We start from the raw sequence: 24751 nt of genomic DNA on the forward strand, positions 1-24751 counted from the left end.
TGTACTAATAAAATTAAAATAATTTTTATATCCTTATTACTCATTTCTGCAATGAGTTAAGGTACAAGTTAGGCCCTTTTGCATACTATTTGGCAATATTTCTGTCAATGTTTTGTAAGCTTGCATTTAAAATGGCCAGTGTAAATAAGTATTACTAGGTACCATTGTTTCCCTTTCTAAAAGCAGTATGAAATTTGAAAACAGTGTTTTAGAAATTGCCTCTTTAGTTACTGCAGTAGAAACAGCTAATTTAACAAAGGAAAAACCATGAAAGTGTTTGGTATTGGTTTTCACAACTAAAATATTGTTAATTATTTTAAAAATTGTTTGATTTTGATACTGGTTGTCATGACTAAAAATTCCTATGATTATTTAGAAACTCTTCACTAATATAGAAGCACGTTTTTACTTATGCACACAGACATTTTAGAAAATTAATAGCTCACATTTGTCTCTTAGAGGCCTTTTTTAAACATGTATTAAAATGAAGATGTATTTGAATTGGAGCAAATCACACTTCCTGAGAAGACTAAGAATTAAAAAGAGCTGGATTTTATCCAGAATGCAAGCCCATATATATATACCTGGTGTTTAAAACACCAGTGTTGCAGAACTTTCAGTGGAATAGAGCCTAAATCAAGTCAAGGTGTCCTGGGCCTCAACTGCTTGCCGTGAAGGATCCACTTGGCCAGGTGTACCTTCTCCTGAGATAGGTTTTGTGATTAAAGTCCAGTGCATGATGCTGGGGGAAGAAAGCCAGTTTTAATTTATAGATTAAATTAAATTTATAGATTTATCCAGCTATTAACTTGTGTTACATTTTGAATGTCTATATGAAGCCGTATGTTTAATATTCTAGTTCATTCTCTTTAGTTACAAAAATACCTGCTTAGGGAAAGTTCCACTAGTCAGAATATCCTAGCACCTAGCATTGCTGTAACCTTCAGCATAGCACTCAGCACACAAAGGTTCCATTTTCTACAACTCTGTCTCCTCCTTTAGCAGAAGGTGAGAGACTAATAACTACATACCAGGTAAAGGACAAGTCAAGCCTTAACTTGACAACAGGAACCTGCGGTTGTGACTTCACCTGTTTACATGATAAATACAGCATTGTGGTCTTCTTTAATGATAGCTGGAGCGCTGCCCCAGATTGCTAATTTCTCACTTGCCTTTCTTTTTTGTGTATGTGCAGTACTGGGGTTTGAATTCAGGACCTACACCTTGAGCCACTACACCAGCCCTTTTTTGTGAAGGGTTTTTGGCAGATAGGGTCTCCCAAACTATTTGCCCAGGCTGGCTTTGAACCATGATCCTCCTGGTCTCTGCCTCCTGAGTAGCTAGGATTATAGGGGTGGGCCACTGGTGCCTGGCTCTCTTGCCTTTCTTTTTATGTATTTTTCCTAGTCTAGAACTTGATGAAGGGAGGTATCATTTCTGTCGGATTTTGCAAAATGTCTTCAACTACTTAAAAAATAGGAGTCCTCTAAATGTGAAATATGGTCAGTTCTTTTAATCATTCAGTTTTTAAGTGAAGTCTGTACATGCTGTGTAAATGGCATAGTCGTATCAACTGCGCTGAATAAGTTTATGTCCTAAAAGTCTCAGATACTGCCTGCATTCAGAGTAGCTGGCATTTTATTTTGATTTCATGTGTTCATTGACAAGAATAAGGAAATATTTCCAATATTAATACTGTAGTTTAATTTCTGTATTCTGTCACCAGTGAAATGAAGTTCATAGACTCATTTTATTACATTTTTGATGACTTCCAAAACAGTAGCATAATTCTCCCTTTTTGGTGGTCCGTATTCAGGAGACATTACATCTAAAAATTGTTGCAATTTTAATATGAAAATGTTATGTGGAAGAAGAGACCAATTCTTCTACATGCTGTCTGTCTAGAGATATTTATTCTGCATATTAGCTTCTTTCACTCTACCCAAAAGTCAAGATGTTTCCTGCAGTTCTGATACTGTTGAAACTGATCTTGATTGTATACATCAAAGGCCTCTCAGACACCTATGCAGACATTCTGTTTTTATAAAGATCATTGACTTTTTTCCCAACTACATGCTACAAGTGAGTAATTTTTCACAATTATTGGGATAAATCCCACCAACTTCAGTTTTATATGTGTTTACCCAATCTGACTTGAAAGTAAAAATCACTTGTAATCACTTTGTAGTTGAGCACCCTTTCCAAGTGCTGGCCATCAAGCCCAGGGCCTTGTGAATGCTAGGCAAGCGCTCACCCCAGTGAGATGTAACATTTTTTACGTTGTATTCCAGCTGTCTGTGGAATGATCTTAATTCCCTGCTCCATTAACCTGTGGTTGTGAAGCAACCATTTGTGACCTGTAACCAAAAAGCAATGTTAGATAAGTCCTCTCACCATTTCCAGGTAGGAAGCACCTCTAAGACCTTTATCTTCTGGGACTATAGCAGAATTCCATGAAGTAATTTCAAATTCAGAATTACTATTGAGAACTTCTTAAGAGGATGTTTCAGAGTTTGTTTTACTACCTTTACCAAGGTCACAAAACTCATTAACGTTAGTGACTAGAGAGACACTTGGCTGTGGTAAGTGTTAGCAGTCCCAAGACATTAAAGCATATGTGGAGCTTTGTTGGCTAGGAGTTTCACTGTAGGCAACAGTGAAACTGTTGTGGACCACACTGGAGTGGACCAGCGCAGTTGTAATGTTCCCCGTCCTGACTTTGGCTTCTTAACTCTGTGTAGATAAACTGACACTCAAGTAAATTTTACCAGGTTCTAGTGAATTCATGAAATAAAATACTTAGCACTAACAAACATAGTTTTTTAGAAGCATACTAATAAATTATAGAAAGAGATAAAACTTAGGAGCACAATTTTCTCAAAAATGATATTCATTTTCCCAAAGAAAATTACTAGCGTTTGTGAAACTTATATAAATACAAGCTGCTAGGTGATGGACTCTGTTGATGTCATTAACCTTTCCTATAAAACAGAAATGTATGAGATGGTAGTGAAGACCGACCGACATTGCAGCCTGCAGATGAGCAATGAATTGCACTACCTGGTACAGCTGATTTGGCTTACCTTCACCTACATGTAAACAACAGGCTTTTCTCACTGGCAGTGTGAACATAATGAAGAACAGGAATGCTTGTTAGGTCACTTTTGGTAAACAGAACTAATAATTTAAAACATTTGTCTACAAAAGTGGTTGACAAACTTTCTTCTGTTAAAGGCTGGTTGGTAAATAGTTTAGGCTTGCAGACTGCACAGCTCTGTGATTGTAACACAAAAGCAGCCATAGACCATACATAAGCAGTTGTGGCTGTGTTCCAATAAACCTTTATTTACAAAAACAGACAGGAAGTCAGATTTGGTCTAGTTTACCAACCTCTGGTCACTTTGTACTCCCCCACTGATCCACTGGGCTTGTCTTCTCCCAACACTTGGAAAATAACTTGCCAGTGTTAATAACATTCTCTTTGTCATTGACTCTAAAATAAGAATTTACTAGTCCTTATCTCTGTTGGGATCTTGGGAGCTGTTGACACCCTAACCACTCTTACCTTTTTAAAGTTCTGGGCCCATGATAGCACTTTCCTTGTTTCTATCCTATTTTTCAAGGCAGTCCATTAATTATTAGTGCACTTTGGGAACTTATTCTTGATCTTCTTGATGTATTCTTCTTGGGCGATACTTTATGCTCCTAAGGAATGAATTCCTGACTGTTCCCTTGCCCTAACTACCTTCCAGTAGATCACAAGCTAGATCTCCAACTTGAATACTGGATTTGTATATTAAATGGCCCGATGGCCTTTTCTACTTGATTAGCCAAAGATACTTCAAAATCAACATGTGTTAATTTGAACTCATAATTCCCACCCTCTGTTCCATGCCCAAGACTGTTGCCCATCTTTCAAGCCTGTTGATTCATCTTTGATTCCTAGCTCCTTTTTCCCCACACATTTCTCTTATTGAAAGAATCACTGAGTTCTTTGGAGCTGACCTCCTAAGCAGATCTTAAGTCCATGTGGCTGTTTTTCATTTTGTACAACTTGTACCTTAGTCCTGGCCACCATTATCTGTGGTTTAGATAATCACTACAAGGGTCTGCTTCTCCCTTTCATGATGTCTTTTTCTGATAGGAATCTCTCCCTACCTTGCCTTGCTCCCACTGATTTATCTTTTGGATTTCAGGTTAGATCTCTCTTGTATTAAGAGTCCTTTATTGACTCAACAGTCTGGGTTTAGCATGTATTCATTGTTCCCTATACTGTGCTTATTATGGCACTAACATCATTTTGTACTTTCTACTTATTTGTCTTTGCCACTGCTATACCCCATAACACCTTAGCACTTGTTGAAAACAATGAAACTGGTCTCAATATCCATCAAGCACTTGATGTCCTAGACAAATCAAAGCACCATAGCATGTCTAGTGAACTTTGCAAGGGCAGTTAAAGGAAATTTGCAATAAGAAAGTTGAATTCCTAGTTAGACCCTGGGTCACTGTGGTTCACACTGCTGATGGCCAGGCTCTCCCTGGCTATGCTGGTGCATGTATATATGATCCCAATGCTTATGAGTCGTGAAGTATCCCTTTTATTGGATCCTGGCTTTTAGAGGGGAAGTTAAAAAATAAATAAACTGAATTTGGTTTAGATAATAGGACTTTGTTATACAGACTATGTAACTTTCATAAATTATCTCTAGAGCTTGGTTTTACAGAAACATAATAAAAATCTATCTCCCTTTCAGTTGCTGTTGTCCTTTAATGTAGGCTGGTTTCAGTATGGCAATATGGCTGACTTCATTCTTTAAAAGGTGGTTATAAAAATATGTTGTTAATTTAGATGCATTAAAGTCAGTGAAGCATTTTAGTAATGAGAATGATTGAAGTGTTCATTAGCATTAATGTGATGAACCTAAAGATTCTATAATCCTCTGTAATTTTACATATACAACGAATTAAAGCATATTAATCATATGCACCTCATTCCTGCTAGATTTATCTCATTGAAAAATGTATAATGTGGTGAAAGTGCATAGCCTTGCAAATTGTTTTCTGGCAACTGAGAATATGTAATGTTAGAAAGTATATTTATTGTAAAGAAAGTGAAGAAAAATTCTGAAAGTGATTGTGGTGAGGTCTGTTGACACTAAAAATATAGTTTGATATCCTTGCAGTCCTTAAAACAGGTTCATTGCCTTAATGTTGCTAGTATTGTGTCCATATTACTAAATGTATTCTTGTGTATATTGTGCTAAATAGTGTACCACTTTCATAGCCTGACAAAGAAACTAAAGCTTAGAGAATTACAATGCCTAGTATTCAAACCAGGTCTTTCTGCTTTCAGAATGTTTATTATTCACCAGTGTCTCTAAAAGCTAAACCACATCAGAGACCCACTTAAAGAGAGTATAAACTTCTGGGGTCTCACCACTGGTTAGAATTCTGATCTCTCACATACGGGCTGTGAGAGCTTAAGTTACCTCATCTCCCTTTGCATCAGATTCCTCATCCTTAATGGAGACAGTGATCATATTTCATGGAATGGATGCAAGAATTAAATTAGTTAATAGGTACAGAGCATTTAGAATAGGGGCTGGCATATAGTAAGTAATGTGTTTGCTGTTATTACTTAAATTACTTTTTCTACTTTAGAATACCTAATACCTAAAAATTAACAGATGTTAGGTTGGGGGCATGGCTCAAGAGGTAGAGCACCTGCCTAGCAAATGTGAGGCCTTGAGTTCAAATCTCAGTACCTAGAAAGAAATTAACAGATGTTTTCCCTCATTCAAGAAATGCATATCAAAGGGGCTTGAGCTGTAGTTTAGTAGTGGAGTGCGTTGTTTGCATGTGAGAGGCACTGGATTCAATCTCGCAACACAGACAGAGACAGATGGGGTATGGGGAGAAGAGAAGAGCAACAGGAAGAGAAGAATTTGGAGAAAGAGGGAAGGGGAGGTGAAGGAAGAAGAGGAAAAAGAAAAACTGTATTTTGAAAACTTTCTATGTCCATGTTCTATGGCACATAGTGGGGATTTAAAATACACGTGCATGTATAGCACTGCCCTTGACCTCAAGGAACCTCCATTGTAGAATATTGTAGTAAGTGCTAACAGCAGTCTGCTCACTGTGCTGTAGAGCACCAAAACAAGCATGGTGGTAGGACCGGGCGGGTAATCAGACAGGGTTCACAGAGCAGGTGACATTTCAGGAGTCTTAAAGTATGAGGAAGAAGAAAAAAATTATATAAAATTAATTTTCAAATAAAATAAAGGATATAAAAGCAAATAAAACATGATTTAGGAATATTTCTATGATTGTAATAAAAATGTTAGCATCATATATTGTACACTATGTTTACACATATGCTTTGTTATATATGATTTTTCCATTCTGAATTTTAAAATCTAACTTTAACAATTCAGTTGCATAAATTGAGACATTTTTTGCTTAGTAGAAGTTATACGATTACATACAACAACATGGCTAAATCTGGGAAACATACTAAATGAATGGAATTGATCACAAAACACCACATATCTCTGAGCGCCAGTGGCTCACGCCTGTAATTCTAACTACTCAGGAGGCAGAAGTCAGGAGGATCATGGTTCAAAGCCAGCTGTGGGCAAATAGTTCATGAGACCCTATCTTGAGAAAACCCATCACAAAAAAGGGCTGGTGGAGTGGCTCAAAGTGTAGGCCCTGAGTTCAAACTCCAGTACTGAAAAAAACCCCAAAAAACACATATCATTCAAATTGATAACATTTTTAGAATAGGCAAATCTATAAAGACAAAGTCGACTGGTGGTTGCCTCGGGCTGGTCAGTGGGATACAAAGGAATGAACAGGAATGTGGCAGGTGGTGGTTGACAGGCATGAGATTTCTTTTTGAGGTAATGAAAATATTCTGAAAATTATTGTAGTGGTAGTTGGCTTTGGGAGTATACCAAAAATGATTGAATTACTCACTTTAAGTGAATGAATTGAATAGCATATAAGGATTTCCATAAAGCTGTTACAAAAAAACATGTTAAATTTTCCACCATGTTAAAAATAAAACCTGTAATCCATTTCTTACTCAACTATCATAGTACAGACTGAACTATCTGCTGTTGCTACCTGTGTTGAATTCACAAACAATGAAACTGATTTTGAACAATGAAAACCTTATTTATGAGTTCCAGCTATGTTAAGAATTGTAGAAATATACCAACTTGTTAAAGCCACTTAGTTTGTAAAACAAGCATCATTAGTTCACTTGATTCCAAGAGGATTTTGCAAATCATAATCAGGTAACTTAGCAGGAATCTAATGTAGATGGGAAAACGAGCTCAGTTATCGTCTGCCATGTACACAAAACAACACCATGATAAGTTACTGCCTTAACTCAACCCCCTCTTCGGTCAAATTAGTTATTGGACCTGCCTGTCATTAGTAATTTGGGTTCATAAGTGTTGAGAATAAAATAAGTGCTTCTAATTAGGCTGCAATTAACAAAGGAATGTTCACTGCCCTTTATAACATGAAGCAAATACTAAACTTGCCCTTTTTATTTTGCTGAAATAGAGCTTGCAAGTAGCTGATAAGAAGTATAAATTGGAACTAAATTGTGAAATTGACACTCATTTAGGTCACATATTGCTCCTCTTTCCTTGAAGCCTGATGTAACAGCACAAATAGAAAAAAAAACGAACCAGCATTTGTTTTTAATTACCTTTTTCTTACACTGTGAATCACATTAGGTTATTAAATTTAGGATGACAAGTGTAAAGTAGCTCCTCACAGTACAGATGCATCTTACACATTTCTGTCTGTAAATTCAGAAAAAATTATGAAGAAAGGAGAAACTCAAATTTGGGTTGAGCTCATAGTCTTTAAAACTACATACTGTATGCAATAGGATTTTAATTTGGTATTTGTAATTTGCACAGAATCCCTCAGCTCAAGATACTAACACATGTTTTGAGAAGTTAAGTAATGTAGCCATTCCAGATGATAATGCTTTAATAATCATGAGTACTTACAATAAATTACAATTTCCAGAAAAGTATACCATTTTTAACTGTCTCTGTTCTTAACATAATTTCTCAGTGCTTAAAAAGCTTTGTGTAATCATGTTCAAAAACCTCGTCTAGCTGATTATATTCAGCAACCATAGCTAAATATTTCAATACCAAAGCTGAAAATCATAATGACATATCAGCACACACATAATAAATTGCAGTTAATGAATACTACAGGAGGTGCATTTTGATTGGCTTCAAGTTTGTGATCTGCTCATGCATAGCCCATTGTATTTTCCAAACCAGGAAAATACGGTGATGATATGACTGCTAGACATACTATTTTATGTACACAAGAGTAAAGCAATATTTTAGCCAGAATGAACAGAGCATATACAGATAAGAGGTCAAATGTCTTAACAGCCAAAATACATTTATCTCATTGAACATTTAGTGAAAATACTTATTTCATATACACTCTTTTACAAGTATTGTATCGATTAAAGATGTTTGGCCAAAAACAGTTTGCTCTTCTGCTGGCAGCCAAAACGATTTAATGCTGGGCACCAGTGGCTCACACCTGTAATCCTAGCTACTCTGGAGGCAGAGATCAGGAGGATTGTGGCTTGAAGCCAACTGAGGTAAATAGTTCTGCAAGACCCTATCTCAAAACAACCCTCCAAAAAAAGGGCTGGTGGACTGGCTCAAGGTATAGGCCAAGTTCAGTCCCCAGGACTATTACTTTTTTCTGACAAGTATGTATAAAACCACAAATCTTCTGCCTTAGTCAACTTGAAGTGGAAGAAACCATTCTTCAAATTTACTAGAGAATCAATACTTAGAGCATACTTACTACACTCTTTTAGACCATGTATTTTCTAAGTAAACAAGAGTTGTGAGACTATAAGACTACTTTCATCATTAGGGCTGCTACAATATAACTGGAAAATGTTGTCATTTAAGCGAAATCTACTTACTCTGATGTTTTTCCATATACCATATTTTTTCCATAAGGAGAAAATGATGTAATGTTAACTGAGTGTTAAAGGGTCTGACCGAATAGAATCACCAGTCTGTGTGCACACATGTGTGCTGTGCATGGCAGGGTATGTATGCATGCAGTTCGGTCTGCTGCTCCTTCAGTGCTGCTGGTGCAAGCAGTCAGCATTTTGGAAGATGGAGTCTAAAGAGAGTCATTGGCCAAATTCTGCGCATTTTGAATGCCATGTAATGAGGCTGGAATTTGCTTTTGTTGTTTCCACACTGTGTTCTTAAATAAGCGTTTCGTCAAGCCATATTCTTGAGATTCAGAAGGTGCACTTTGGTTGGTTTAACCCTGGGACCATGCTCTTCGTGCTTTGTTTCCCATGTTTTTGTTGCAGGTATCCTTTTGTTACTTCTGTCAAGTTTGATGTAGCTTAGAGTTCTTTGTTTGCCCACTGCTCCCCTCAGAGCAGGGCCAGGCTGTGAGTGTGTGGAAACTGCTGGACTGGGTAGTGTCTCAGTGCAGAGACCCTGCACTGAGATATTTTCTTCCAATATTTAGACACTTAGTTGGAAAGGGCAGCCTGCTGGCATAGAGGAAGACCTTTCTTTGGTCAAAAGTATGTCTCATCCCATGGCTTACTCACCTTGCACAGTTGTTGAATGATTGGTTGTTGATTGTGTACTCAGTCTGGTGGGAGTTGAAATTACATCTGTAATTTTTTGAACAATGCTGCTTTGTAAAGATACTCAATAATGAAGTACTAGAATGTATTTGCAATGATCTATAATTGCACATAGTTATAGAAATACAATCATATAGACATATTTACTTAGCTGATGGCGCCTAATGATTTTTGTTGAGTAAACCCATTGAGGAGGACTTGAAATGTTATTTAGGTTTCATCTCTGCCTGTCATTTTTACAACTAACAGAAAACTTCTTTAAGGGCCTGGCAAAGCATTTTTAGATTCAACTAGAGAAGAAAGTAATAGTATTTCTTTTATTGGAATATTCTACCTCCTGATCTTCTAGTTGAAAGGCTAATTGTAGCATTTCTAATTGTGATATCCAATTTAAATTTGAAAGCTAAGCAATATAATTTTGGCTTAATTCTTATCTAGTTTATATTTGTATTATTTAGCACATATTTCTGCTTGGATAATTTGTGACAAGATTAGTGCATTTCTGTCTCAAAAAATGTCTTTGTGCTCCTAATTCCTAAGTAATGGGAAAACAAAAGATATTTCTAGTGTCAACTTCCATCAAGTCAGACCTTTTGGAAGACCTTATTAAATTGTTTCCATGGGTAATTTTGCTAATGGGTATCTGCAGCATTAGCCACATGCTTGTGGATAGGATTACAAATTAAAAATAAAAAGGGATAGATAGACAAATATAGCTTTCTTTCTGAAAGCATTGGCAGAATGTTAATCTCTGTACTTTCATTTTCACTTTGCAGTATTTTCTGATCAGGTACAGAAAGCCTGAGTTTGGTATTAATGGATGAGATTAGCTCAGACAGTGAGAGTAATGAACTTCGTAAGTGGGTTCTTATTGTAATCTTACACTTGTAAGAAAGGAAAGAGTAAATCTTCCACTCTGTATACTGTATTAACACAGGGACTTTGATGGGTTTTACAGGAAAAAGGAAGAGTGCAGGCATATTTAAAAATAAGCCGCTCATTTTTATTTTTATACTAAATTTACTGATTTACTTTCTTTCTTTTCTCCTTTTATTTTCTCATTTTTACGTTTACTTACATGAGTATACATTGTTTATGCCACCTCCTCCTTCCCCCCCACCACTTCCGGGCAACTGATTTATCTTCTAATGTAATAAATATCCACTGTGCATTTCCAAACACCATGTAGAAAGCATTTGTGCACCTGGTGATACTCAACATTTGGTCAATGCTTACCTTAAATGTTGTATTCCCACTCTTCTCACACTATTTTCTTTCCCTGAGCAGTCTCATTCACTTATAAGTTCTGCAGTGTATATCAGTGTATCATTGACTCCTGATGTGCATCTCTTTCCTAAGTCTATTCCAGCTTTTCAGACTTATTTCATGTATTTCAGGGAATCTCCCGGCCATACCAGGCTAATTGTGTCTGAAACAGTGCTTGGATTTTCCCCTTCTTCAGATTGACTGCTTAGTATTTCTCATTTCAGTTCCAGTCCTCTTCACTCTTTATTCCTTCACCACCTCCTAACCCAAATTCAAATCTGCACCAAGTGCTATTTCTTCTACCTCTCTGTGCCATCATGTTACATCAAGACACTATCCCTTACCTACACTAATGCATTAGCCTCCTAACTGGCTTCACCACATACTAGTTGGCCAGTTCTAATCAATTTTCAAATAAAAGCCAAAGTAAGTTATTAACAATATTTGTCTGTATGAGTCTGGCTTATTTCACTCAGCATGATAATCTCCAATTCCATCCATTTTCCTGCAAATGACATAAGTTCATTCTTCTTTATGACTGACTAATATTCCATTGTGGATGTATACTACATTTTCTTTATCTATTCATTGGTTGATAGGTACCTATGCTGATTCCATAGAATGGCTGTTGTGAACAGTGCTGCAGTAAACGTGGTATGCTGGTTTACTCTGACTTACAGTCCTTTGGAGATATATACACCCCAGAATAGTCTAGCTGGATCATCTGGTAGCTCTGTTTTTTAGTTTTTTTTTTTCAGAAATCTCCACAGTGATTTCAATAGTGACTGCATAAATTTACATTCATAAGAAGTCCTTCCCCACATCCTCACCAGCATTTTTTTCCTTGATGATAGCCATTCTGCCCACAGGGAGATGGATCTCAGTGTAGCTTTGGTTTGCATTTTCTTATGGGTAAGGATGCTGAATACTCAATGTATGTATTATTCGTACATCTTTTGAGAACTGTCTCTTCAGTACATTTGCCCATTTATTAGTTGGATTGTTTGGGTTTTTTTGGTTTTTAATTTTTTAAGTTCTTTACACTCTGGATATATATGTAATCTGATGAACAGCTAGCCAAAATTTTCTTCCACTCTACAGGCTTTCTCTTCATTCTGGTGATTGTTTCCTTTGATGTGCAGACATTTTGTTCAGTTTGATGCAATCCTATTTATCAATTCTTGGTCTTATTTCCTGGGCAACTGAATCCTATTCAGAAAATATTTGCTTATTCCTGTATCTTCAAGGGTTTACCTACAGTACTTTGAAAGCTTCTAGTCTTAGACTAGGATCTTTGATCCATTTTGAATTAATTTGGGTACAGGGTAAGAGATAGGGATCTAGTTTCAGTCTTCTGCATGTTGGTATCCAGTCTTCACAACATTTTTTGAAGAGGTTGTCTTTTCTCTAACATGTTTTTGGTACCTTTGTCAAAAATCAGATGTCTGTAGCTGTGTGGATTTATTTCTGGATCATGTATTGTATTTTATTTGGTGTGCATCTCTTTTGTGCCTATACCATACTGTTTTTGTTACTATGACTCTATAGTATAATTCGAAGCCCTGTATTGTGGTATCTCCAGCCTTGCACTTTTTGCTCGAGATTACTTTTTCTGTTCAGGGACTTTTAGGCTTCCATATGAATTTTAGCAATATTTCTTTTCTATTTCTGCAAAGAATGACATTGGAACTTTGATGAGCATTATATTGAATCTGTGGATTTCTTTCTGTAGTATAACCATTTTCACAATTTAATTCTGCCAATCCACGAACATGGGAGGTCTTTTCATTTCCTAGTTCCTTTTTCAATTTCTTTCTTCAATGTTTTATAGTTTGCATTGTTGAGGTCATTCACCTCCTTAGATAAGTTTATAGCTAGTTATTTTTTTGAGGCTACTATGAATGGGATTATTTTCCTGATTTCTTTCTCAATCTGCTCATTTTTTTATATAGACCAAGTAGATTTCATTCCAAGGAAGCAAGGAGAGTTTAACATATGCAAATAAATAAACATAATGCCGCACATAAACAGAATAAAGAATATAAATCACATTATCATTTCAATAGATGCAGAAAATATCTTGAACAGATTCAACATCCCTTCATGATAAATGCCCTGAAGAAACTCAGGATAGAAGGAACATACCTTAACATAATAAAGGTTACATATGACAAGCTTATCTCTAACATCATACTAAATGGGGGAAAAAAAAACTAAAATTACTTCCTCTGAAGTCAGGCTACCCACCCTTCCACTCTTATTCAATCTAGTGCTTGAATCCTTCACCAGAGCCTAGGCAAGAGAAAGAAACAAAGGAGATACAAATAGGGAAGGAAGAAGACAAGTTATCCCTATTTGCAGATGATATGACCCTATACTTAAAAGACCCCAGATGCTACCAAAAAAGTCTTATACATGATAAAAAAAAAAAAAACTTTCAGCAAAGTAATAGGATACAAAATCAAGATAAAAAATCTGTGGCTTTGATACTCATCTCTCTGGAAATTAGTGGTGTTGAGTATCTTTTCATGTGCCTGTTGGCCATTTGTATATTATCCTTGGAGAAGAAGACAAATGCTTTGTTCGTTCATCAGGTCATTCATTTTTTTGTTATGTTGTAGGAGTTCTTTATATGTTCTGGATATTAACTCCTTATTCAATATATGATTTCCAGATATTTTTTTTCCATTCACTCTGTTGGTTGTATCCTTTAATGCACAAAAATTTCTGAGTTTCACAAAGTCCCATTTGTCTGTTTCTGCTTTTGTTATGTGTGCTTTTGGCATCATATTTAAGAAACCATTGTCAAGTTCAGTATCATGAAGGTTTTCCTCTATTTTTTTCTTTTAGGAGTTTTATGGTTTTAGGATTGTATTTGATTGTATGTAGTACAATGTAAAGATCCAGCTTCATGCATTTGTATGTGGATCTCCAGCTGTCCTTTCCCCCATTGAGTGGTCTTGATAACTTGGTTGAAAATTAGTTAAGTGTGTACCCAAGGGTTTATTTCTGGGGTCTGTATTCTATTCCACTAGCCTGTTTGCCTGCCTGTATGCTATCGTGGGTATCAATGTTTTGGTTTCTGCAGCTTCTTAGTCTTTTAAACTCAGAAAATGTGAGTTATCCAACTTTGCTTTTTCAAAAAAAATTTGACTATTCAGTGTCCCTCAAGATTCCATATGAATATTAGGATGAATTTTTATTTCTGTGAAAAAAATATAATTGGGGTTTTGGTAGTAATTTCACCAATCTGTAGGTTGCTTTGGGTCCTGTGGCTATCTTAACAGGGTTCTACCATGAACGTGAGAAACTGTTCCATTTATTCATATCTCCTTTAATTTCTTTCAGCTTAATTTTTAGTTCTCATTGCTCACGTCTTCTCTTTTGTTAGGTTTATTCCCAAATATTTTATTCTTCCTTACACTGTTTAAATGGAATTGTTTTCTTAATTTTGAGGTAATTCGTTATTACTGTATAGAAATGCAACTGATTTTTGCTTGTTGGCTTTGTATCTTGAAACCTTGCTGAATTAATTTATTATTTCTGACAGGTGTTCTGTGGAATCCTTGAAGTATTCTGTATATAAGGTCATGTTATTTGTGAGATAATTTTACTTCTTCCTTTCCAATTTGGATGCCTTCATTACTTTTTCCTGCCAGTTCTCCAGCTACAACTTCCAATACTAACTACTGGCTTTGGTATTGAATAGAAGTGGTGAGAGTAGACATCCATGCTCTGTTCCTAGTCTTAGAAGAAAAACTTCCACTATTCCATCCTTGAGATTGATTTTTGTCTGTGGGCCTTTTGTAAATGGCCTTTATTATATTGAGATAGTTTCCTCCTACTCCTAATTTGTTAGGCAGTTTTCATCATAAAAGAGTGCTGGATCTTGTCCAGTGCTTTTTGCACATCAGTGGAAATGATAGTGCATGTTTTCTCCCTTCATTCTGTTGGTGCAGTGTATTAAACTGATCAGTTTTTATATATCGAACCATCCTTGTATTCTAGGAATTGGTCATTGTGTCCAATCTTTTTCATCTGCTGTTGAATTCAGTTTGCTAGCATTTTGGTGAGGATACTTATCTGGGATAGTGGTCTATAGTTTTCTTGTAGTAGCTTTGGTATTGGGGTAATTTTGGCCTCAAAGAGTAAGCTTGGAAGTGTTCTATCTACTTCATATTTTTGGAAGCATTTTAGGATTGGTGTTAATTTTTTTCTGTGTTTTCTCAAATTCTCTGGTGATGCCATCTGTTTCTTAGTTCTTCTTTCTTGGAAGTGATTCAGTGATAGGTTGTGTGTTTCTAGGAATTTATTCATTTATTCTCTTAACCAATCCATTTGTGCATAGTCACCCCTGCTATTGTCCTTAATCCTTACTTACAATTTTCTGTGGCATCAATATTAATGTCCCTCTTTTATTTCTGTGTTAGTTATTTGAATCTTTTCTTTTTTCCTTAGTTAATCTAGCTAAAGTTTTGTCAGTTTTGTTGATATTTTTTCAAAAAATAACCTCTTAACTTATTATTTGATTGTTTTTCTGTTCTTCTGTTTCATTTTTCTCTGTACTAATTAGTGATTTCCTTCCTTTTGTTTGGGCTTAGTTTGTTCTTTTTTGAACAGTGTAAGGTTGTTAGTTTGAATCTTTTTTTTTCTTTTTAATGTATGTATTCTAGTCATAAACTTACCACTAACCACTAATTTTGCCATATGCCATACATTTTGCTATGTTTATTTTCATTTTTGTTTTTCTGAATATATTTTGTAGTTTTCCTTCTTACTTCTTTGATCCTTTTGTTAAGAATATGTGTAGGGAGGAAAAAGAATGTCTGTCAGGTTGGGAATACAGCACACTAGTAGAGCACCTGCCTATCATTTTCAAGGCCCTGGGCTCATTCCCCAGCACCATACCAAAAATAAAAATAAAAAATACGGTTTTTAATTTCCACATATTTAGATTTTCCACTTTTCCCTGTGCTACTCATTTCTAGTTTCATTACATTGTGATAAGAAAAGATACTTTATATAATTTCAGTCTTTTTGAATTAGATTTGTGGCCTAATATGTGGTCTACCCTAGAGACTGTTCCAGGTTCCCTTGAGAAAATATACCTTCTGCTGTTGTGTGTGTGTGTTAGATCCATTTGCTCTTCAGTGTGTTCAAACCTTCTGTTTCCTCATTGATTGTCCATAGTCTTTCTGTTTCTCCTTTCAGTGCTGTCACAGTTTGCTATATATATTTAAGTATGCATAAGTATTTTCATGATGAATTAACTGTTTATCACTGTGTGCTAAATTCTTTGTCATCATATTTTGTCTGGTTTAACATAGAAATTGTTGCTCCTTTTTCGACTACCACGTCGATCATTTCCCATCTTTTTACTCTCCACCTTGATGTGTCTTAGATATAAACAAGTGTCTTGCACACAGTGTATAGTTCATTCTGCATTATTTAATTGATTCAACAATCTATATTTTTGGGGGAGTTTAATTTATTTATATATAAGGTAATTACTCATAGAAGCCAGGTACCAGTGACTCACACCTATAATCCTAGCTACATGTGAGTCTGAGATCAGAGGATTGCTGTTATAGGCCAGCCTGGGCAAAAAAGTGTGCAAGACCCATCTGAATAGAAAAAAAGCTAGGTGTGGTGCCGGCAATGGTGAGAACCTTAAAACAGGAGGACCTTGGTTCAAGCCAGCCTGGTCAAAAAGTGAGACCTTTCTCCAAAATAACCAGAGCAAAAAAGGCTGGAGGTTTGGTTCAAGCAGCAGAACACCTGCCTAACAAGTGTGAAGCCCTGAGTTCAACCCCTCAGTACCACCAGAGGGGGGAAAAGTAATTACCGATAGGCCATGTTGTTAACTGCTTTCTAAATGTCTTGTAACTTTTTCTTTACTTTCCTTCCTTTGTGTTTCATTAAAATTTTTTGGAAGTACTATGCTTTGATTACCTTATCATTTTCTTTTGTATGTATTATGTAAATTTTCTTCTAGCTGTTATTAAAAGTACATGAAACATTTCAAAGTTACAGCATTTTATTTTAAACTGATAGCAACTTAATTTCAATTAAATGCAAATATTCTTTCCCTTTATAGCTCTTCCCCTACCCCGTTGTATTGATATCATGAATTGCATTTTCATGTTTTATTAAAATATAAACATTAACATAGATTGGGGGTATCTTTTGTTTTTAAATTCCGTGCACTTACTTTACAATAATACCCATCACTCTACTTGTCCGTGACACTGCCTTTATAAGAGAACCTTATGTTTTTATAGAGCTTTGTGTTGCTGCTTACTGTTCTTTTTGTTTCAACTTAAAGGATTCCCTTTAGCATTTTTTGGTAGAGCAGTCTAGTGCTAATGAACTCCCATCACTTTTGTTTAGCAAAGACTTGATTTCGCCACTTTTTTTTTTTTCTTTGCAGTACTGAAGATTGAGCTCAGGGCCTCATATTTGCTGTGGCAGCTACTCTGACACTTGAGCCACACCCCTGTCCTTCTGCTCTTAGTTTGTTTCTTGTATAGGGTCTCAGGCTTTTGTCCAGGCCAGCCTCAAACTGCAATCCTCCTACTGTGCCTACTGACTCGCTGAGATAAAGGTGTGTGCCACCATACCCAACTCTTCTTCATTTTTGAAGGGCAGTTTTGACAGGTACAGTATTCTTTGTTGTCAGAATTTTCTTTTTCTTTTCCTTGCAATGCTTTGAATATATCATCCCAGGACTGGCAGAGTGGCTCAAGCAGTAAGAGTGCCTACCTAGCAAGCATGAGGCACTGAGTTCAAACCCCAGTGCCACCCAAAAAAAAAAAAAAAAGAATACATCATCCCTTTCCCTCTGGCCTTCAAAGTGTGGCTGAGGTATCTGCTGATAATCTTCAGAAAGCTTACTTGTATGTAATAAATCACTTTGCTCTTGTTGCTTTTAAGGTTTGTAATTGACTATTTATACTGTTTGATTATAATGTCTTGCTGTGGTTCTCTTTAGATTTTCCTAGCTGGGGTTCTTGGAGCTTTTTAAATTAGATATCTATTTATTTCCGCAGATCTATGAAGTTTTTAGACATTAATTTGTCAGATAAGCTCTCTGCCATTTGTCTTACTTTTAGCTCCTTTGTCTTTTCCTCTTGATACCCACAATGCGTGTGTTACTCACTTAATGTTGTCACTTAAGTCCCATAGGCTCCCTTTACTTTTTCTTCTTTCTTTCGTTCCTGATTTCAAACAACTTGTCTTCATGTTCACTGAGTTTTCATTCTGCCTTCTTCACTCTGTTCTTGAATCCATCTAAAGAAGTTTTCAGGTCCAGAATTTCTAGTTTCTCTTTGTCAATATTTGTATTCCACTCATGTATCATTTTCCTGATTTTGTTTTTTTACATATATGTTCTCTTAACTCATTGAGCATCTTTCTGACAGTTACTTTAAATTCTTTGTGAGGTTACTCATAGATCAATGTTTCTTTAATGTCAGTTTTTGGAGTGTTATTTTGTTCCTTTGATTGGGCCATGCTTCCTGTTTCTTTTATGCTTGTAACATTTTTCTGGGATTTGGTCATTTTTATAATCACCTACCTCTCTAAGCCTTTGCATACTGTGTTTGTGCACATTCAGCACAGACGGGGGTTCTAGAATTCCTCAAACTTTTTCTGATATGTTCTGCCCCTTTTCATCTGCCCACTGAAGTGCAGTTCTGTTCACTGCTCCCCTCTGTTTCCAGTGTCTTCCAAAATCTGATGCTGGTCCTATGAATGTTCCTTCTAGTCGAGAAAGAGAGGGCCCAGTTTTTTGGTCAGCACCCACACAAGTCAGAATATTGGGCACATGGTTCATTCTTTTGTTTCTGTCCCTCTGGTATGAAAGGCTTTCTCCTGGTTGCTCCACTATGCCACAAAGGAGGAGGGAGGGGAGCACTGGCATGCACCAACAGTGCCAGATTTCTTACTCACTGAAATTGGAGTCTCTTCTTGCTTTTGCAGTGTCCTGAGTACTATAGCTCACAGCTGGTCTCTAGAATTCTCATAGATGCATTTTGGTCTGTGTATTGTTAGCTTGATGCCTTTGTGGAAGGAGGGCTTGTAGTTTCCTAGTATACCATCTTGCCATCACCACAGCTATTGTTATTTCAAGCAATGTGTTTTCATAGTTATTTCTTTCTCTCTACTCAGTGTACCATTCTAGTAAATGCCACCTTGAAACAAAGCAAGATGCAAAGAACAAGAACCTGGCTTTGCTATTTCTAGGGGGCAAGAAAATCAGTTGTTCACATAATGATTCAGTGTTTGCCATGGAGTTGTATGTTACTTGTTTTTATGTCACTACAACCCAAGTACATGACAGGAACAACTTCAAGGATTAAAGGTTTGTTTTGGCTCACAGTTTCAGAGTTGTCAGTCCATCATAGCAGACAGTGCACAGTACAGCAGAGCAGTTCCCATCATCATGGCCAGGAAGCAGAGAGCAACAAGAGGGGCTACTGGAAGGGATAACCCACACACACATGCCCCTGTGACTGACTTCCTCCCACCAGGCAGGAAATTCTACCACCTCCCAATAATCTATTCAAATTTTTAATCCATTAGTGGTTTAACCATTCATTAAGTCGGAGCCCTCATTATCTAATTGTCTCTCTGAACACCCTCACAGACACACCAAAGGTGTGCTTTACTGAGCTCCTAGGCAGGTATCAATCCAGCCAAGTTGGCAATCAAGATTAGCCATCACAAGGTGAGAGTAATGAACTTGCCTTGCCTGCCCCAGAACTTGGGGGTAAAGGTGTATCATCCCCCTTAACCTGCTGGAAGGACATATAGTGTATAGCATTGCTGAGTTGCACTGATAAAACCTTTGGTTTAATGATATCTCCAATAAGCCAAGTAATTTTCCTAAAACAATTTATAATCTTCATAATTTTATATCATTCTTTAGGAATGATATATAGTTCCTAAAGAACTGATTTTCTTCTTCATTCTTTAAAACGTAGGTACTAAGATGAGTGCACGAAAGAACACTGTGAAATCTGATCCTGTATGCCTAGCTTCATGAGGGGGACATAGCCCTATTGACTTTTCTGCAATTAGTGGAGATAACTTGTTTTATAAACTTTGGCTTTGTCAATACAAGTGGCCATCATTAAAACAGATAAAACAAAAAAGGAACATGGTAACTGAGAACTAGAGTTAATATTACTTTGGAAATGAGCCAAGCAAGTGCATAAATTAATGTTTGTTTGCAGCAAATTTCCACCTCTTTAGTTCATGGTGCCTGTTGTATGCCATGTGATCACAACAGTGGGACTGGGTGGGCAGCATGCTTTTGGCATTCTGTCCTTGTTCACTTTCACATCCTCAGAGGGATCTTGAGTAAAATAAACATATTTTCTTGAGCAACTATTTTGACTTGTTTCCTCAGTTGCAGAGTCAACCAGAGACCCTTGGGTTGCATTAGGTTGGGTGTAGTTTGATGCCTCCCCTTACTTTGCCGTCATATACACACACACACACACACACACACACAATCACTGCACATCTGCAGTCCCCATGAAGGTTTCTCCTATGCCTGCGTGGTGTAATGAAGGAGAATATTCTTAAGTCCTGGCTTTGAAACTGTTGTTAATTGTTAACTTTTGCTGAGTCTATACTTCAAAGAAGGCACCAATCTCAGTGTGTTAAGATTTTAGCTGTTAGATAGTGCTTGCAAGGAGGAGATACACTGCTACACTAATGTGAGGCATTAATGGCTGGATGAGTTCAGTCAGGTATGCAGCCTCCAGTGTCTTCATGTAATGATATCTACTAGATTTCAAATGGACTGCTGAGAAAGATGAAATATAATCTCGTGTATTATCTGTCTTGAAAAAAGTTAATGAAATTGTTCTCTTGCTTGGCATATATTTTATTAAGCTTTGTGGAGTCAACTTAAAGATGTCCCTGTAGAGTTGGAACCTTTTGCTTAAGTGGAGTGTTGTTAAGTGCATTTGTGAGTCCTAGGAATCATGGGATTGAGAAGGGCAGGTAAGTTATTTTTAAAACAGAGAATAATTATTATAGCATGCTCTGAGGCTAGCTGGAGAAAAAAAGATGTAGTGTAAATTGTATGCAACTGAGGTCTTTTTGTTTGTTTTTCTTCTTTACAGAGCCTGGATACAGTTCTTGTGGAATTCAGTCATAAGGAGTTATTTGATTTCTACAACAAGGTCTATATTTTTTAAATAATTTTTCTGACGTGTAGTTTTCCTAATGTTTCCTTAACCTTATGAATTTTTTAATGCCCTGTTATGCAGGGAAGTTCTTTAAACTGCCCTTATAAACACCTTATGTTTAATAGTAGGGAGCATAACTGGATGCAGAGAATCTGAAAAAACTAAACGAGGCAGAAAATGAAAATGGTTTTAATTAAAGCAAAGGGGTTGTCGCTTTAGTGTGTGCTTTACTGTGTGATGCCTAGCGACACTGATACTGGACATATAGATCACTTGAAATACTTTAATTTCTGCAACCAAAGGTTAAGGGAAGCACAGAAAGGAAGAGGCCAGTTTTAGAATTTATCTTTGAATATATGTCATGCTTCTATCTAAGTACTGATTTTGGGGAGAAAATGATTCTCCCCAGCCCCCCAACTTAAAAATCTTATCATGTCACAGTAATTTAAAATGAAACATAGGGGCTCGTGGAGTGGCTCAAGTGGTAGAGCGCCTGCCTAGCAAGCGTAAGACCCTGAGTTCAAATCCCAGTACTTCTAAAAAAGAAACTCCCACAATGATAAAATTAAACGACTGGGCATATTTAGTAGTATTTAGGAGTCCTTCTTCTTTACAAATTTAAAAGTAAATGACAAACATAAATTCTAATATCTTCACATAAAAAGAAAGAGTACTCCAAATGCTATTTTTATTGCCAAGTGAATGGATTGGGCCATTCTTTCCCTTTTAATTGCATGTTTCTAAACACTTCATATGATCTCTCACCAACTTCTGTCTCTCTCTCTCTCTCTCTCTCTCTCTCTTTCTCTCTCTCTCTAGCTGGAGACCATACAAGCACAGCTGGATTCCCTTACGTGAGGTTTTTGAAGACTGGTGTCTGCATCACATTCCTGCCACCTCATTATTTTGTGTTGAAGAGAGATTGCTTGGCTCTATTTTTCTGGAGGAATCAGTGAATTTCTTTCTACAAATTATATGGTTTATCACTTCTTAGACAAATAACAGCCAAGGGAGATGACTGTTAGTAGCACAGAGGTTCTGATACACTTTCTCTGTGAGCCAATAACAATTGTTAACACTTTAGGTTTAAAGAAATCAAAATTGAATACCATAATGTCTTTCTGTCATTGTTGCCTATTACCTTATCTGTTCATGTTTTACATGGAGAGAGTCAGTAGATAGAAGGTGTAATGTGTCCTCTAACAGAAATAGAACTTTAGTAATTACATTAATAAAATTTAGAAAACATCCATATACAATCAAATACATTATGGCATTTTTCTATAATGAATATATTTTGTTGTTGAGAAATAATACAGGAAAGAAATTTAAAATAGAGTTAGTAGTATTATGTCTGTTGATTGCAATGTGGGCTTCTCTATCCATGTTAATTTTTGCCTCTGGGCTCAATGATTTAATAATAGACCAGGTTTTTGTATGCTGTTCTTTGTACTGCACATTGGTAATGATTCACTTCATCATATGGGAGACATTCAGATCATGAATGAAAATGATTGTAGCAAGTCCTCAGTGGGCATCCTCGAATTTTAAATCAGATTCCGTGAGCATTCTCTCTCTCTCTCTCTCTTTGAATGTGTTATTTGGTTTCAGTCCATAGAAAGTTTTGTTTTAGAATTTGAACTGGTGTAGAGTGTTTTCATATTATATGTTTTGTAACGCATTTTAAGATACGACCGTCTAAATGTATGATTGCCTTTAAATGTAAGTCGAAATTTTTATGAATTAAATGTCTTACATTGTTTCTAAGGGGAGAGGACAGTTCAACTAGACTTTCTTAAGATGAAGAAATTTGATTTCAGAAAACAAGGCTGTTGCCATTGAAGCAAAGCACATTTCTCATGAGGTGTTTGAATAATAGAAGTGTTAAATGTCTCCCAAATAAACGTTCAATAGATAGAATTTATAACCACAATTGTTTTTGTATACTTATAGGTTGTTGCTTAGGAAATTTGAAAGTTTGAGTTATTTCAGAAATCAAATATTACAAATACTATTGTCCATAATTGATTGACTATATAGGTTTTTCAAATTTTCACTTTCCATTGTTAGTATATCTGTAAGGCACAGTTGTAATGGAATGGGATTTGTTTCCTCATGTGGCTTGTAGGGTCTCTCTTATTTTTTGTTCGTGTTTTTGATTTCTTTAAACAAGCTCTCATTGTGTTACCCAAGCTGACCGCATACTCTTGGACCAGGTGATTCTCCCACCTCAGCCTTCCTGAGTGGCTGAGACTAAACCACGCACTGTCTCATCTGGCTTTCACTTTATTGTGCTCTCATTTTGCCAGTTCCCAGAGGTAACTGAGGTCCCAGAAGTATTATGAACATTTTGGTAAACATTATTTTAGACTTCTTTTCATGAACATGTGAATCCCAAGGCATAATCCCAAGTTGAATTTGTTAGACCCTCCTGACAGTGGCCAGCCATGTAGGTATGTAGAAGGTTTTATTGGTTTAATTGAATTCCTGATCTAAATATCTAAGTTACATATGATAATGACAAATGAAGTTCATCTATGCTTCCTAAAACTGTCAGGTCTTACACTCTGTAAGAATGTGTCTACCTATAAGAATATGGTAAAAAATATTCTCTTAACTCAGGTCAACAAAGTCTCATTCAAAGACACTAAAGAAGGTGCAAGAAGATACAGTTCCAACTAAGAACATAACTACTGCTAAAGTGTATTTAACTAAAAATCACCTTTTTCCTTAAGGCATTACCATTGTTGTGAAACCCACGTCAAAGGAAGTTTGATGTTTCCAAACAGTGTTTAATGTATGCTATGTATCTTTAAAAAATACACTAGGAGATCAGTATCAGCTGGAACCTCTCTCAGCAAATGTATAACCAGTGCCACATAATGTTTTGGTCAATGACGGACCGCACATACAACAGTATATGCCATATAACCTAGGTGTGTAGTAGGCTGTACCATAGTAGGTTTGTGATTTCGCACAGTGATGAATTCACTAGTGATGCGTTTTTCAGAACATATCTCCTCAGTAAGCAAAACATGACTGTATCTCTTCTATGAATACTTCACATGGAAGTGAAATTATTCATTAGAATAAAGAGCCAGTGTACTTTTTCCATACCTTCTGTGCAAGTATTTTTAGTTTGTCTCTGATTATAAAATACCATTTGATTTTTTAAATTAGAGAATATAAAAAAATCATAACCAACCTAAACCCATCATCCAGAAATAGCCATTAATGGCATTTTACTAGAACTTTGGGGTCTTTTCCTATCCATATCTCTTTCTTCTTCATTTTTCTTCTTTTCCTAACAGATTGAGGTTATGCTATCAATACAATTCATACTTTGTTTATGTGACATTCTAACATGCATATTTTTCATATTTTTAAATATTGTTCAAAACAATTTTAATACGTATTAGTTACCATTGAAAGAACAGTATTTGAGTTATTTCTCATATTATAAAACATATCGGTTATTTCCAAATTCTGAACACAGTAAAGAACTCACTGGAACATAATGCTAGACCACATCTCTAACTTATTACTGTATAGATTCCTAAATGAGCAATCATAACATCAAAAGTATAGAAATTTATTT

At 36.2% G+C, this 24751-nt stretch overlaps 1 protein-coding gene across 2 annotated transcripts in view; it reads left to right on the forward strand.

Moving 5' to 3' along the window:
• Positions 1-24269, forward strand: part of Commd10 (COMM domain containing 10) — a 157870-nt gene extending 133601 nt beyond the window's left edge. For both annotated transcript variants that reach the window (XM_074056992.1, XM_020171572.2), the window contains 2 exons: positions 21088-21147; positions 21973-24269. In XM_074056992.1, coding sequence (XP_073913093.1) covers positions 21088-21147; positions 21973-22011 — 99 coding nt within the window. In that variant the 3' untranslated portion in view covers positions 22012-24269. The remainder of the gene's footprint in view (positions 1-21087; positions 21148-21972) is intronic.
• Positions 24270-24751: the final 482 nt, after the last annotated feature.

This window comes from Castor canadensis, chromosome 16 (assembly GCF_047511655.1).
Source record: "Castor canadensis chromosome 16, mCasCan1.hap1v2, whole genome shotgun sequence".
In the NCBI taxonomy this organism is placed as follows: domain Eukaryota; kingdom Metazoa; phylum Chordata; class Mammalia; order Rodentia; family Castoridae; genus Castor; species Castor canadensis.